The sequence below is a fragment of the Periplaneta americana genome, chromosome 2 (assembly GCF_040183065.1).
Source record: "Periplaneta americana isolate PAMFEO1 chromosome 2, P.americana_PAMFEO1_priV1, whole genome shotgun sequence".
Taxonomy (NCBI): Eukaryota; Metazoa; Arthropoda; class Insecta; order Blattodea; family Blattidae; genus Periplaneta; species Periplaneta americana.
In genome coordinates, this window is record NC_091118.1 from 60,882,017 (window position 1) to 60,899,184 (window position 17,168).

General features: G+C 35.6%; 1 protein-coding gene across 2 annotated transcripts in view; it reads left to right on the forward strand.

Annotated features, from left to right (window-relative positions):
• Positions 1-17,168, forward strand: part of IntS6 (integrator complex subunit 6) — an 84,991-nt gene that overhangs the window by 18,656 nt on the left and 49,167 nt on the right. The window contains exons 1-3 of one of the 2 annotated variants that reach the window (XM_069817752.1): positions 1,464-1,698; positions 1,985-2,224; positions 6,975-7,155. In XM_069817752.1, the coding sequence (XP_069673853.1) occupies positions 2,015-2,224; positions 6,975-7,155 (391 nt within the window). In that variant the 5' untranslated portion in view covers positions 1,464-1,698; positions 1,985-2,014. Of the gene's footprint in view, positions 1-1,463; positions 1,699-1,984; positions 2,225-6,974; positions 7,156-17,168 lie in introns of those variants that run through there. The other variant, XM_069817751.1, reaches the window with a different exon arrangement.

Here is a 17,168-nt window from a genome sequence, read left to right on the forward strand (position 1 = left end):
GAAAATTTCTTCCCCCATGAGCACTCGAACCAGTGCACATTCTGTAACGCAAGTCCTGGGCAGGATGCCTTAGACCACGATGCCACGGCGCGGGACACCGCTGTCTTAAGCCCCATTAAATTTAAAATAATTAGGCTTGTAATGTTGGGGACCGATAGGGTGTGTTACAGTGGTTTCAAGTTGACTATCCATTCACCAGTCAGTACTCTATCATGCATAAACAGTGTACCTGCCGAATACTCCATTTGCCAGTCACTACCATAGCATGTGTAAACAGTGTACCTGCTGAGTAATAATGCCGAAGGTTGAAGGTTCTCAGGTGCATATTTTTGCAGCGGAATTTGGCTAGAGTTTTGAAATGAATGACTGGAACATTACATGTAAATTATGTAATACAACATACGAGGTGATAAGCGATGTTATATACAGAGCCATTGTAGCATAAGAAAATAAAGGAGAAAACTCAAACCCACGAATAATTCTATGATAATTCTTCTGCACATAACAAAAGATACGTAAAAATAAATCTTTGTAATGCTATGTAGCATATATTTGCTTTCAGACCTGTCCAGATTTGTTTATGTGCACCTTGTAATTCATGTAATCGATCGCAGAACTAAGTCAATGTCCTCGTACTAGCTCATGTCCCCAGCTATGTACAATACTGCAGTCAACTTGCATAATTGGTCCCCAAGATTACAAGCCTAATAATTTTATTAATCATATATGATTGGAGTCCATGTTTTTCACAGTACCCTATTGTTTTTATATATTTTCAATGTGTCTACACAATTCTTCTCAGTTTGGTGGACACTTACATACTCATTTTGCCAACATTTTTTAAATATCATATTGCTATTCACCCTGGTCTCGTCTATATAAAAAAAACTGATTGTCCCTTGCTCCGGAATTCATTTATTTGCACCAGATACAAGTATCTCGATCTCCTGTCTACGATGGGTGAAATTATTTTCAGAACGTCTTGTAATATTGAACACGTGCAATGATGATACACAAGCCTCAGTACGTTATCACCCCACAAATTCCAAGATTGGAGTCTTCAACAGTACTTCCTACTTCCACACCATGGCTACAACTTTATCTTCACAGTCATTGTATATACAGTAGAACTTGGTTATAGCGACCTCGTTTTGTGCGACACCTCACCTATTACGTCAAATATTCTGTGGTCCCAACTAATTCCCCGTAAGACATAAGCTTTCTTACCTTGCTTAATACGACAAACGCATATGTGTCTACCTCGCATATAACGTCATTTTCAACCTCAGTTTGGAATAAGATTTTCTAAGAACCAAAGTATTTTAAGAAATATTTTGTTGAAATCTGACCCTGACAAATTCTTTACAGTCTCCTTCTGTCATAGACCTCTGGAATGCAAGCGGATTCCCCACCCCATTGTACCCTGCCCGAATTCTTGCGGTATTAGATCAGTTTTGACAGGAAGTTTTCACTAAGTGCACGCATTTTAATGCAGTATGGCCACTAAAAGAAGTGAGTGACACTTTAGAAGTCATTAGAATTATGAACATGTTCTATGAAGCTAGGGAAGGGAGCAGTGAAATTGCAACTGAAATTATGAACATAGAGCGTAATTTAGCCCTAGAAAGTGTGTATTGGGCAAGTAGGAGACAACAGAGTAAAATGACTGATTACTTCACTTCTAAGTAAAGTAGTTTGGTGAGTACTGAACAAACTGTTTTAATACAGAATACTGTATTTATAATTGTAGGCCTACATGTATTTTATTATGTTCATTGTAGACTTAGAAGTCAATACATAAATCTAAAATAAGTCTAATTAAATTTGTTATTTTTCATTTTCCACCTCACTAGATTGATAATGTGAATCTCGGTTACTACGACACTCGTTTATAACAACATAATGTTTAAGGTCCCTTGGATGTCGTTATAACCATGTTCTACTGTAATACACATTTTGAATATAAATATTTTAAATGTTTCAGGCTGGATGGAAAGAGAACTTAGCTACATTCATGAATGAGCTGAAGAACCTTCAGTGTGTTGGCATGACAACAATGGGAGCAGCCCTGAAACATGCGTTTGATGTCCTCAACATCAACCGCATGCAGACAGGCATCGATACGTATGGTCAGGGTCGCTGCCCCTACTTCCTTGAGCCATCTGTCATTGTTGTCATTACTGATGGCGGGAAACTGTCAAACAGTGCTGGTGTGCAGGAAGATGTGAGTAAATTATATACAGCCATATATCATGATTTAGATTTTAGAAGGGTGAACCTTGATGCATGATACTTTAACTTTCGATGTCCCTTTTATACATGAAACAGGTCCGATTTTTGTGCAAGTTTTAACATTATATAAGTATTCAAAACCTTTGTGTCAGTGTCATGACAGGTTTTTTTTTTTTTTTTATTTTATTTTTTTATTATTTTTTTTTTTTTTTTTCTGATTTTGCATATTAGAGACCACATTTCCTCTCACAAGCAAACGTTCTGATGGGGACAGATAAAAAAGTTACATTTTTTTTCCACATGTTAATATGTCAAAAGAGGCTGCAAAAGGGTATCTGTCGGATACAGTGGGGAGAGTCATTAATCCTTCCCATTGAAGGTTTTAAGGAACTAACCTGGACAAATACCCAATGTCCCATCCCTACCTTCCCATGGTGCAGCTGTTAGTAAGCATAATTTTACGAACTGAACTAAAGGGAGCGGCTACTCATCAATTAGCACTGGTCAGCTTGATGAGTTAATGGCTGAATTTGGTATAATTTTCCTCTATCCAATACCTAATTCCCTCTTTACCCTTTCCTATCCAGTCCTCTGACTGAACTCTTACTCTTTTCGACCCTGATGGCATTAGAGCATTCGAGGCCTAGGGGTTCATTTCCCTTTCCTTCCTCCTCTTTCTACTTTTCTGTTCCTAGTGCTGACCTGCTATGGCACTAAAATCGTCCTTCAGTGGCTTAAGGAGGGAAAGCTGGTGATCAACAAGATCTCCCAGCTAGGTCCAATGGACCCGTCGACCAACAGCAGGTATGGTCCTCCAGACATTCTGGGGGTTGTGTGTGAATGAAGTAGCCACCAAAACGTTAAAATATGGTGTTCATTTAAATCGGCTACAACTTGACATTTAACACCTGCATAGAATTGGAATATATCAGTCCCCTAACTGCCCATTGTGCAACGCAAACCAAGAAATGGATTCGGAACACCTCAAAATCTGTGCTTTGGTGGCTGGCCATGATAATATCTTTGAAAAATATTGGAGTGCAAGAGGTCAAATGACTTTATTGTCAAACGCCTGGCATTAAAAAACAACAACATATGTCAAAAAAAGTGCTTTTACAAATTTTAGCCACTTGACTGCAGTTACAGGGGCGTAAAAAAATAAGTTTGTCAGGGACCGTTAACAGAAAAAAAAAATACAATTTCATTGGACAAATTTATTGGAACAGACATAGCAATTATTGAGCTATTTTTTAACATATTTTCCATCGGAATTGAGACATTTCTCATATCATGGGATCCACAGAGAGAGATGCAGACACAGTCAAACGCTGGTTCTGATCTGACACAAAAATTGATCCCATGGTATGACAAATGTCTCAATTCCAGTGGGGGATATGTTGACAAATAGCACAATAATTGCTGTATCTGTTTCAATAACTATTTCCATACAATTGTGCTTTGTTTCTATAAACGGTTCCAGGGAAAATTACTTTCTGGACAGCCTCGTAATTGTGGTCGAGTGGCCAAAATTTGTATAAACACTTCTTTTGACATTATTAACATGGTGGAAGAAAAAAATGTAACTTTCTTGTCTGACCCCATCAGAATGTTTGCTTGTCAGATCTGCATAATCATGTTCACAAAGTAAGATGGATGGATTGAATTATTTCCCTTCAGTAGTGGGTACCTTTCACCAAAAGGTACTCTTCACCAAAAGGTGCTCTTTATATACTTATCTGTAGGCTACACTAGTTACCAACTCAAGAAACCTGGTAGGCTGTTATATAAGACTATTTATATTCTAATTAAAAATAAAGAAAATTGATGATAATATTCATTCATTCATAGTGTTGTGTCCAAGGGCAGGTCTTTCACTATAAACCCAGCATTCTCCAGTGTTTCCTATTTTCTGCCTTTCTCTTTGTCTCCGCATATCCATATATATCTTAATGTCGTCTATTATCTGATATCATCTTCTGCCACGAACTCTTCTCCCATTCACCATTCCTTCCAGTGCATACTTCAGTAGACAGTTTCAGCATCATCCTTTCTTCATCCATTCTTTCCAACACAGCTTCGTTTCTTACTCTGTCCATTTCACACGCTCCATCCTTCTCCATATCCACATTTAAAATGCTTCTATTTGCTTCTCTTCACTTCGTCGTAATGTCCATGTTTCTGCCCCATACAATGCTACACTCCACACAAAGCACTTCACTAGTCTCTTCCTTACTTCTTTCTCCAGAGGTCCGCAGAAGATGCTCCTTTTTCTATTAAAAGCTTCCTTTACCATTCCTATTCTCCTTTTGACTTCTTGGCAGCAGCTCATGTTACTGCTTATAGTACACCCCAAGTATTTGAAGCTGTCCACTTAATGGAAAATATTTCATATACAGTATTTATTATTGAATTCTCAAAATACAACATATATTTGCCTTCTTGTACCACAAGGGACTCCATCAGCTCTGGACCACTATTAGATTAAACGAAATGTGGACATGATGAGAGAAACTTTAGTAAAGAAGCAACATTTAAACCCTTTTTCTTCACGGACATTCACCTTGTAGATTGTTCACTTGAGCATAAAACTTGAAGTAAAAGTGAAATGGGGGGAGGAGGGGCTGTGACAACAATGATAATAACTCGGTTATTGATTTAGCTAAGATTATAATATAACCACTTCAGAATTAGCCCAGAAGCACAGAATGATTATAATCTTTATCCTTGTATCGATTATAATTGCTTCCGAAAGTGTATGAATATGTTTTTAAGATGCAGAATTCTATTTTAAACCATACTCCAGTGATTTAGTAAAATCTCTCGATTACTTAATAGATTTTTCAAGATTTTTCCCGACTGTAAGGCGAATGTCAGGTAATGCCATGGTGAATACTCAACTTCATCTCACTATCACCCATTTCATCGATGGTAAATGACGTAGTAGTTGGTATAATTCATACAGCTTTGTTGCTCAACTAAGTAAAGAATGTAATTATTTGATATAATATATTATAAATTACAATGTAATTAATCACAGATACAAATTTGTATGAATTATAAGGATTTTGGTATTGCACTATATTTGTTTCACTGCAGAATGGTGTTTTAGTTTGCTACAGGAGTGAGTCATTCATGGAGCTCTGCACCACACATATGCTTTCATTTCTAAGCTGAACAATGATTAACCAGTGATATTTTGTTCGATATATATATTTTCATAGTTTTCTTCCCAACATAGGGTGATCAGATTCACATCAATGAAAAAAGGACAAAAAATATGTACTTGGATTTAGGTTTAGGCTTATATTATATTTTAAACTACGTCATTATCTATTTTATTACAAAATATTTACAGTACAGATTTAGGCTTATATCATACTTAAAAGTATGTTAATATCTATTTTATTACAAAATGATTATGATAAAACTTTATTATTATTATTATTATTATTATTATTATTATTATTATTATTATTATACATTTACAATATGAAAGTCAAGGGGACAGAAGATATCTAAATAGATTTAGTCTTAGGCCTATATTATACTTAAAATGATGTCAATATCTATTTTACATATGAAAGCAATGACCATAACAAGTAGGAGCAAAGGAGGTTATGATCGTTGATGCTGCTGCCACCTACAGGCAGATTACTTGTAAAAGGTGTCAAATCATATAATTTCAAAATATCAAACACACACAACACACAAGTTACAAAAAGGAGGACATTTCTGGATTTTTAAAAAATCCACCCGGATCCTGGACAAACGACTAAGGAGGACATGTCCAGACAAAAGAAGAATCTGGTCACCCTATCCCAATGGCAGGTCTTTCACTGCAAATCCAACATTCTCCAATCTTCCCTATTTTCTGCCTTCCTCCTAGTCTCCATGTACGATCCATACATTTTAATGTTGTCTATCATCTGATATCTTTTCCTGCCCCGAACTTTTCTCCCGTTCGCCATCCTTCCAGTGCATCTTTCATTAGGCAGTTTCTTCTTAGCCGGCGGCCCAGCAAATTTCTTTTTCTCTTCCTTATCAATTTCAACATTATTCTTTCAGCCACTCCTTCTAGCAGAGCTGCATTTCTTATTCTGTCTGTCCATTTCACATGCTCCTTTCTTTTCCATATCCTCATTTCAAATGCTGCCTGTCTTTTTTTTTTTTTTTTTCCACTTCGTTGTAATGTCCATGTTTCTGTCCCATTCAATGCCACATTTCACACATAACATACACACACATGTGGAAAAAAATTTGTGTATTGATTGAATCAATAAAAAATATAAATATATCACTATAAAAATTATAAACACAAGACTAACACAGTGAACAATTAAGAAGTGAAAACTTAGGATTCGATGTTAGGATCTCATGAAAATAAGATTGTGATATGATTAAATTGCCTGCTGATGGAGTGTAAACTACAACCGAAGCAATCTAATGATGGCACTGTTTGAAATAGTCAGTCTTTGAAAGAATGGTTGAATGTCCATGCCTATAACGTAAATGTATTGGAAACTGCTCTTCTGATTTTAAAACTTATGGCTTTCTTTAATAGATAACATTTTCAGTTGCGACCTGTTTGTTAAACTTATGTATAACTTTAGAGAGGATAAATATGTAAATGTGAATGTTAATTTCGTGTTAAAATTACGCTATAATAAAGAAATTTTATATGAATAAAAATTGTGCTCTTATTTATTTGTCATAAATGGATCTTATTTAAAATTTCGTTGCAGTTCAATCTACCAATGCATTCACCAATTCCTGGTTCAGAACTAACGCGTGAACCATTCCGGTGGGACCAGCGACTGTTTTCACTGGTATTGAGGCTGTCAGGAACTCCCGCGTTAGACCGCGATGTTGGTCTGGTCCCAAGTGATAGCTCTCCCATCGATGCCATGTGTGAAGTCACTGGAGGTAACATAAATCGCACTAGTTCTTTTTTTATGTAGTAAACAGTAGAGTTTTTATTAGCTAAAATCAATTTCCATTAAACCTGTGAGCTTGAAAGATCATAATTTCATTTTGTGATTAATAGGATCAATAGAAACAAAATGCCATGAAATTGCATTCTGTTTTGTATTACGTTATTTCTGCTCACATCATTCACAATGAAAACTCTTAAAGTGAAGGGCCATATTTGTATATTTTATCCTAAAATATTTCTGCGTACTGTACAGTCGAATTCTGCTTTTACACTTTTCAGAAAATGAGGAAAAAATTATATAAATTGAGAGGAATACATTCCAGTGAAATTGAGAAAAATATGTTCAATAAACAGAAATTTCTGTAATAAATATCAGAGGTTTATCATATAAAAGGAATTATATACACAGCAATGCAGCAAGTTAAAAGTTGGAAAATCACAGTAGTTCTCAATTAAAATATATAAAAAGTATGTCAGTTACAAATTATTTACATAAGTAATTATGAATATAAAAAAGATCAATTTTCGCATAATATTCTCTTTCTGTTTAGCATATTATGCAAATTCACTCAGCATTATAATTTCTGATAATATCCACAGCTGTAAAAATACTGCAAGACCAAGCATGTTAGCTCATGTGCTTGCGTTTGGGACATGTATTCGGTAGGTCCAGAGTTCAAACCTGATTAAGGTTTTTTTCGTGGTTCCCTCAATCAATTATACTATACAGAATGTCCCAAATTGATGTATACACATTTTGAAACACTATTTCTCTGGAACGAGATGACACAGAAATACGATTTTTGCGGTTTTGTATTCCTTAAGCCTGTAAATGTTCAAAATGGCCCCCATCCGCCACAGTACACTCCCAACAACAATGTACAACAAAACGACATACCAACAGGATTGTTGCTAATGGAATATCATTATACGTATGTTCAATCTGAATTCTCAGTTCCTCCAGTGTTTGTGGTTCTGTGGCGTACACTGTGTCCTGTAGAGCTCCCCATAGGTAGAAGTCTGGAGGGGTTAAATCCTGATATCGAGATGGGAACTCTGCAGCACTTCTTCTACGTCCTATCCATCTCTGGGTCGTCCTCATTTAGTGCGTGGACAAGTCCATTTTTGAGCTCGCAAAATTCCATGAACACTGGATTTGCTGGATACCGATCTCATGAAAATATTGCCTCATTGACTTGTTTGGGGATTGTGCAAAAGCCTGCATGACTGCATCAACACTCTTATTATCGGTGGAACTTCTCTTTCTTTCGCACCGCCCTTTCAACACATCTTGCACTGTTCCATCGACTTCAAACTTGTCTCAGATTCTTGTGATAGTTAACCTTGTTGGTGGTTGTGTTCCAAATTCAACCCTCCAACATCATTGAATCTTAACAACATTCTCCATTTTTCAATAACATTTCAGTATCCACTTACATTAATCGAATGATAATTGCACCGCCACGTTTGTTTATAAAGAAATGGACATATTTCCATGCTTTCTACTGCTTTCTAAATCATAAACTGCAAAAAGCGTATTTCTATCTCATTTCTTTGCTGTGAAATAGTATTTCAAAGAGTGTATATATCAATTTGGGACACTTTGTATATTTCCAGTAATAAAACCAAATGCTGGGTTGGTACCCAATTTCCGCGAAAAACAAATCCATAGCCCTCTGACAGTAGTATATTTCAGTAATCGTAATAGTTGCAACTTTTTACACGAGATAGCGCCTGTCAAGTGAGAGTTCAAATGTCCAGCTTGGAGATAGATGGTACTTCTGTTGGAGGTTAAGTGATTGAGACCATGTTGGTGAGAGAGCACATCAGCGGTCTGGTCGAGGTTTAAATGTCCAGCAGACACTGTGGATGTTGTGGTGGTGAGAGAGCACACAAGGTCGGGAAGTCAGATGTCTCTGGGTTAGAGAGAACACCGAACTTCAGACAAAATGATATCACGACTATGGTAAAAGCCGCGATATGACCACTGTAGTTAAAGTGACTGTAAACAAAGCACAAAAAAATACTGCAAAGTGCAAATTTTACTTTCAGATGTTCATGTTAGCATCATCATCATCATCATCATCATCATCATCATCATGTAGCTCCCAAAGAGTTGGGCCACAGATTGGCCTGTTTTCCTTTCTCATATTAGACATCGAGAAATCTCTTAAGGTTTCTTGTACCCACCAGAGCGTAATTTTTTTTTTGGTAATCAGAGATAATGTTAACAACATTGGATGACGTAAAGCAAGGGTCATTGAGTAATAACTAGGTACTGGTTATAAATATCTCCCCCAAATGGCAAGCAATTGTCCCCCTCTAGGAGGAACACGCCATACTTGTAATTTTTTGCAGCAGAGTGTTGCCTTTCGTACATCATGTTAGATGGTCTACAGCACACACCAGATTGATAATGATTAATGAAGCATTGGTGAAATGTCAGTAGAAGAAATGGGAGTACCCCACGAAAACCTACCACCTGACACAGTTTTTGTCTACCATAAATTCCACATTAACCCACCAGGATTCGTAACTGGTTTACCAGCGTAGAAAGTAGATGCTCTGTTTGGCTAAGTGTGGGTCCGATTGTAAATATTGGTCATGTAATTTCTTTTCCACATCACAGTTAAACACCATTTGTCTCAAATCACTTTTATTCACTGAAGCTTAGGATTGTTGTAAATTGTGGTAAGTTTCAAATTTGACTCTTGTAAATATGGGGTGAAAAATTTATTATGAAAATAGAAACACATAAGGGACAAAAACATGGTTTAAATGGCAGGAAGCGTCCCTTGCATTAGTGCCATGGTTTAAGGCATCATGCTTGGACTCGTGTTACAGAATAAGTGCTTTTTCAAGGCTTTATGGGAAAAGAAATTTTCTCAGATTTTGGTCATGTATGGGACTGGCGCCCACCCAGTAGTGTTAGTGAAATCTGATTCTGTAGACCAGCTATATAGTGAGGGTCACATAAGAACAGTTCCTAAACAGCAAATATTGCTGTCTTGTCAGTGTTGCCAACTGTTACCAGTTATCACACGATCCTATGTACTAAATACTTATTTACTTACCATACTTTATGTTGGAAGGTTATTCTAAATAATTCAATAATTTGTAACATATTTTCGTAGGCAAACTATACGAGAAAGGGATCAACATGTCAAGTATTTTGTCTGGCAATACGAAATTCATTGGTTTGACTAAACAATTGACTCACGAGACCTAACCTAAAAATGTATTTTGTTTGACCACATGAAATTATTAGTACTAACTCCGAAAACTTACCTGGCTATAGTCTTGAATTATAACCACAACACAACACATAAAATAACTATTATGTATTAATATTAATACTGATATTAATTAATTATTGGTATATTCAGATTTCACTAGCTTCCAGTAACCAGCTCAGAAATCTAGTACAATTTTAATTTCATGTAACTTCAGTACCGACAAATATTGTCGATATTTGTCTCAGCTGCCAACATACCAGTTACAAAATCATTACCATTTGTAGTACTTGTCAGTATCTAAACTCGAAACGAAGTTGGCAAAAGAAAATTCAACCTGCAAACTAGAAAATCACCACAATCCATTAGCATATATGTAGTAATGGGGGGGGGAAAATGGCTAGGTTTCACCCTTAGGATATGAAGTAAGCTGACCCGGACTATAAGCTATGGAGATCATCGTGCTAACCACATGATACCTCCATCCTAATTGGATGATCGTTTACCTCTGCCGAGGCATGTGGATGTAAGACCAGGAGTTGGTTGGTCAGTCTGGTCCCTCTAAGTTGTTGCACCCAGGATTAAATGGCAGGAAAACAAACATTACAGAAATGTGAAAGTAATTTTCGACTGTACTTAGAGAAAGCATCTCTTGTGGCAGAAAGCATTTCCGTGATCACTAAATAAATCTGTCTAGGTCTGTCATTGCTCATTATGGAAGAATGTATGTTAACAAAACTTATATTCAGTAATTCGGTGGAGACTAACCTAATGTGCCTCCACTTTTGTTCTGATCATTTCTGTTTTGTACTCTGTTTTCTTCTGTTGTGTCAGGTTATTTTCTCTTCCTTCTGTTCTCTTCTTTCTGTTTTGCCCTTTCCTTTGCTGTGCTGTCCCATTGTTTTCTCCTGTTCTGTTCTCTTCTGTCCTGTTTTGTTCTCTTTCATTATCTTCTGTTCTCTTCCATTCTGTCCTGTTCTCTATTCTGTCTCGTTTTCTTCTGTCTAGTCGTGATCTCTTTTCTTCTGTCTCATTCTTTTCTTTCTTGTCCTGCTCAAGAGAGAAGACTGTTCTGTTCTGTTTCCTTATGTATTATATTGCTCACTTTTGTTTCATTCCTTCTCTTATGTTCTATCAAATTTTGTTTTGGACTGTTTTCTGTCCTGTCCATTTTTGTTCTCATAAATTATGTTATTCCGTTTTCTTTTGTTGTCTTATCTCGTTCTGTTCTCATCTGTTCTGTCATGTTATTCGTTTTTCTTTCTATTCTGTCACATTCTTTGTTTCCTTTTGTTTGTCCCTTTCCTGTGTTGTTACCTTTCAGTTCTCGCTTGTTCCCTTCCATTAAGTTATCTTCTGTTTCTTTCCTTATATTCTCTGTTCACTTCCATTCTGTTGTTGCTTTCTGTTTCTCCACATTCACTTCCTTTCTGTTCTGTTCTATTTCCTTAAAAATTCCGCCCTGTTCTTCTCTGCCTTGCTCTCTTTTCTTCTCTTCACCAAATATCTTCTGTTCCATTCTCTCCATTTGTTATTTTTTCTTCTGTCCCTTCATTTGTCCTCTTCTGTTCTATGGTAATGTGCTGTTCTGTTATTTTATTACAGTAGTTTCGTAAATAGATTGTCAGAAAGGTTAATATTTACCTTTTTTTTTTTTGCGAACACTGAAAATTACCTTTCGTATTTAAATAATTGAATGAATAATATTAAATAGTGCAGAGATAATGCCATGGATCTTTCATTTTAAATGTAGTTAGAAATAGGTTAGAAATGGCGACACTTGATTTGAAGATGAATGTTGAATAAGGACTTACCATACTGTCTTAATAGTCTGTTGGCAGTGCAATGATTGCAGACCCAGGTTCAAATCCTGGCAATTGCGGAGTTGTATTTGTAGTAGACAAAGCCAAAGTTCTTGAGGGTTTTTCTTGGGGTTCATCCATTTCCCTCTATCATTCCATCATTACTCTCCATTTCAATAGCATCTACCCAACATGGTACAGCTGGATGTAGTATTGTGAATGTCATACAGATGGCATCAGTCTGAAAAGGAAATTGTGCTCTCTTTGGGGATGAAAGGGCGTTTTGGGAGGAATTCACTGACCTTGGGCCTACTTGGCTGAATCATCATAACATCACATAACTGAGTCACTGTTTACAAGAAAGCAACCATTTGAACTCTGTAATTCTCACATAAATTAGTGGTAAGGCACAATAAGCCCACTTGAGACTGTAGTGCTCGTCTTTGGGTCTCTCATCCTCCATAGGAAAAGCAAATTCTTTACCAATGAAGGTGATATTATGTGATGAAAAACATTGTTCTTCATTAATGGCATTATAAACCTTAAGTAATAAAATGACAATGACAGACATATTTTTATTTCGAATATTTACCATTGTGATGTGATTTTAATTTATGTAATTCATCATCATCATCATCATCATCAGTAGACGTTTCCACTCAGTTGTGGGTCATCTCAGAACATAGCCTCCTCCACAAAGTCCTGTCTTGTCACAATTCCTCCTCTTGAATTCTTTCCCAATCATAGCCTCTTTATTTTAAATCTATGCGTACTTGATCTAACTATTTAGTCTGGGATTTTCCTAATGTTCTTACACTTTTGACTTTCATTTCCAATGTCCTTAGTGGTATTCTTCTTTCATCCATCATTTTCAAATGACCGAACCATTTTAATCTCATTTTCTATTGTATCTCAGTTTTTGAACTCCTAACATCTGTCTAATAAGTAATAACTTAATTTCTGATTTTGCCCCTTCTTGTTTTCTTTTCTATGCTTCTTAAAAATTTAATTTCTCCTGCCTGGATTCTACTTATGTCCTTCTCAGTCATGGTTCAGGTCTCAGCGAAATTTGTGTAATTGTGAGTAGAAAATTCCACTGAAAGTGTCTCCAATTAATACACAAAAGTAGTGATTTATTTATTATAGATTTTAAGTTTATAGTAATGATAATTCCCAATATTTTGCTACTATGGCTGAAATTTGCTGTATGTAGTTATACGCTTGGGATAAAGCAAAAGTAGATTTAATGGTGAATATACGGTTTTGTATTCATCAGATTCTTTTACTGACAAATTCTTGGAATTGTCGTTTATTGGTTTCGGAAACTATATACAGTAACACCTCTTTTTAACGAATCTAAGGTGACATGATTTTTTTCCTTAAATGGTGGCTTTTTTTTAAATTGGATTTATGCGTCCTTAAATGCGGATGCATTGTCACTTAATGTAAGGAAGGAAGGGTGCCAACAATAGAAATTAAAACACCCTTAGGCCATTTAACTACATTATATTTAAATACTTCTAATACTCGTGGAATTTACTATTAGCAGACGCATATTATCAATAAACTTTCGCAAAGATGCAGCATAATATAATCACAATAACATATTTTTAAGTGCTATAATTAAATTCATAGTTTTCATAATTATCCAAACAATAAAATTTCTACAACCTTACTTTCAATCAAGAAATTGATGCATACTATTGCTCTAATTTTACTGCTGCTGGTGCCACACTGGCGTCTTTTTTGATGGTACAGTGACTGGTGTGACCAGGTTCTATACAGAATTTGATCACAAATGTTTGGAATATGTTTAGAATTTCCCTAAAATGTGTAGTCCTTAGAACTGGAATCGATTATATTGAATTTATGTTAGTCCTGCCAAGATTTTTACAGTCATTTCTAAAAAAAAAATCAGGATGTTAAAACGAGTTGTTACTATGTACTCATTTACAAATTTTTCTAGTGTACATTTAGTTTCCTGCCAAAATATTCGGTTTCTTTCCTTCCAAATTTTGTTATATACCATTATAAGCTAATTTGTTACTTGTTTATACCATTTTTTTTTTCATGCTTAATATCAGAAGGTAGCCATTTCATTTTACAGTTGAAGTGTTGTCATTTTATAACGTTGTTGTTATATCATTGATACCTGATTTGTTGTTATATCAATGATACCTGATTTTATCATTTCTTGTAGATTTCAGATTCTCAGACTTAAAAGAAATTTTCAGTTTTGGGCTCTTAGCCATTTTGAATTTACACAGAAATTTTCAGTTTTGGGCTCTTAGCCATTTTGAATTTACACATTCAGTTTCTGCATACTGAAAATGTTATCACCATCTTTTGCTAATCTTTGAATTTATAATTGTAGGCACATGGTGAGGATTCTGTATGGTTGTGAAACTTGGGCTCTCACTTCAGAAGTTAAGGGTTTTTTGAGAGTAATGTGCTTTGGAAAATATTTGGGGCTAAGAGGGATGAAGTTACAGGGTGTGGAGAAAGTTACACAATGCAGAACTGCACGCATTGTATTCTTCATCTGGCGTAATTATGAACATTAAATCCAGACATTTGAGATGGACAGGGCATGTAGTATGTACAGGCGAATGCAGAAATACATATAGAGTGTTAGTTTGGAGGTCAGAGGGGAAAAGACCTGTGGGGAGGCCGAAACATAGATGAGAGGATAATATTAAAATGGATTTGAGGAAGGTGGGATGGATATGGTGCTATGGACTGAATTAATCTTGATCAGTACAGGGATCGATGACAGGCTTATGTGAGTGTGGAAATGAACCTCCATGTTCTCTGAACACCATTTGTAAGTAAGGCATATGGTCAGGTTTTCAGATTTATAAAATTTATACTTCTGTGTTAGCCATATTTTTCTTATAACGATTGAATGTGCGCATGCAAAAGGGTGACTTCTACAGAGGGCAAATTTTCAGGAGAAGGTTAAAACTGATTTGTAGTCACATGTCTTATTGTACAACTTTTTTATTGCAACATGTCAGTAGACAATTCCAAGTCACACAGAATTTGTGTGCACTCGATGTGGGTCTCTGGCGTCTTGTCAGTTCACTTGAGTTGTGTGGATATAAGGGGAAAAGTTGAGATGGTGTCGGGTGGAGTTCCTGGATAGCTCAGTCGATAGAGCGCTGGTGCATTCAACCAGAGGTCTCGGGATCGATACCCGGCCCCGGAACAATTTTTCCCTTGAAATTATTCAAAATGAATATTAGTATCGCTTATACAAACTTAAGTTAAGTTGTTGGATTGTACCTCGAAACGCATTGAACGTAAACTTTCATTCTTATGGGTTTCTGAATTTATTAAAGTTGCAACACTTGCTACCAAGCTGACAATATCTAACAAATGTGTCATTATGTTCTTTCGTTAATAACTATAAAACTAAGGATTTTCGGAGATATGTTTGTATGAACTTTTTTTCTTGTTTTGGTGTGAGGAACATGTCTCCAAGCTTTGTCAAAGTATTTCTGAAACACCCTGTATAATAGTTTTTAAATGCTGTTAATTGAAATATTAGAATAGTGGAGCTGAAAAGTGTTCAATATTGTGTTTGATTTGCTACCTAAAAGTTGCTAAATTATTGTGACTTTCAAAGGTCGGTAAAGAGCATTGACATATCTTATCAGATTGATAAGCTTCGTGTGTAGAAAACAAACATTGTGCTAGTGTAAACAGATTACAGCTGGATCGAAGTTAATAGCATTCATTGAATACCTCTTTTCTTTAAATTACTTTTCAATGAATATTTGTTCAACCCTTATTCGTGATATCCTGACATCTTGTATGTAAGAACACAGATACTATTTTGCTTTTCTTGTAGTATGGTATAGGGCTGATTAGACTAAATTGAGAACCATACACATTGTCCATTATCATTTATTTGTTTTATAATCCTGTAGGCTGGAATGTGTGCTATGCATCCGAGTTCCTGTCACTGTTATGCAGTGAATCATGCTGAGTCATTCTTCTGATAAACTTAAGTTTAATATTATCTCACAGTGTGTCCGTTTTCTGTCAAATGACTGCTCAGAGATTTACTGAAGAACAAAAACAAAAAGTCATGGGGAAATCATAAAATCCCAATAGTTGCGTGAAACATTCATACTGTTCGTGATTGTTACTGTAAGCATGGTTGGGATTTTAAGGGCACCAGGTAATCTATTGCACTTTTTGGCTAAAAATGTATAATTTTTTAATTTCAATATTTTTAACTTTTATTAAAGATAGGCCCTTGGAACTTTTACGATCTATTAAACACATCCTTTTCAGGGAGAACTTGTCCTAATGTGCTGTTTTGCTATAGCATACTCGTAATTTTGTTAAAGTAAATGTTGATGCTTTAACCACAAGTAATATTCTGTAAAAACATTATGAATCAGCTCATTTTTCAGATGCCGTTACATTGCAAACAATAACACAGTGTGCTAAGTCTCACTGTAGTGAGAGCTGTGCATGCATTGAATGTTGATGAAGGTTAAAATATCCTTCGGTGAATAACGTATTCTTCCAGCAGTAACTTGAGAAACTGGTCAGTAGTGTTTATTTTCCTAATAGACCCCCCCCGAACCTGGGGTTGATTGAAAGCATCAGTAGTAGTGCATGAAATGTTCTTGAACTGCCAGCAATTCTACTACTAGCTGATACCGAATTTACAATCAAGTTTAATAATAAAGAATGTTTTAAAAGTAACTAGGTACATTGTATATAATTTGTAGATATACTTTTTTCTCTGAGAATTAAAGTTGAATGGCATTAATGTCTTATGTTATAACTAGACCTCGAATTTTAGGTAAAAACCTACTTTGTTCCTCATGATATATACAAAAGAAAAGTTGTATATATACGAATTATGGAAATATATGTTCGAAAATGGTGGTCCTATACAACTTAAAAATACCTAATTTCACGTTAGAAACTATTTTTACCTAATTTTAC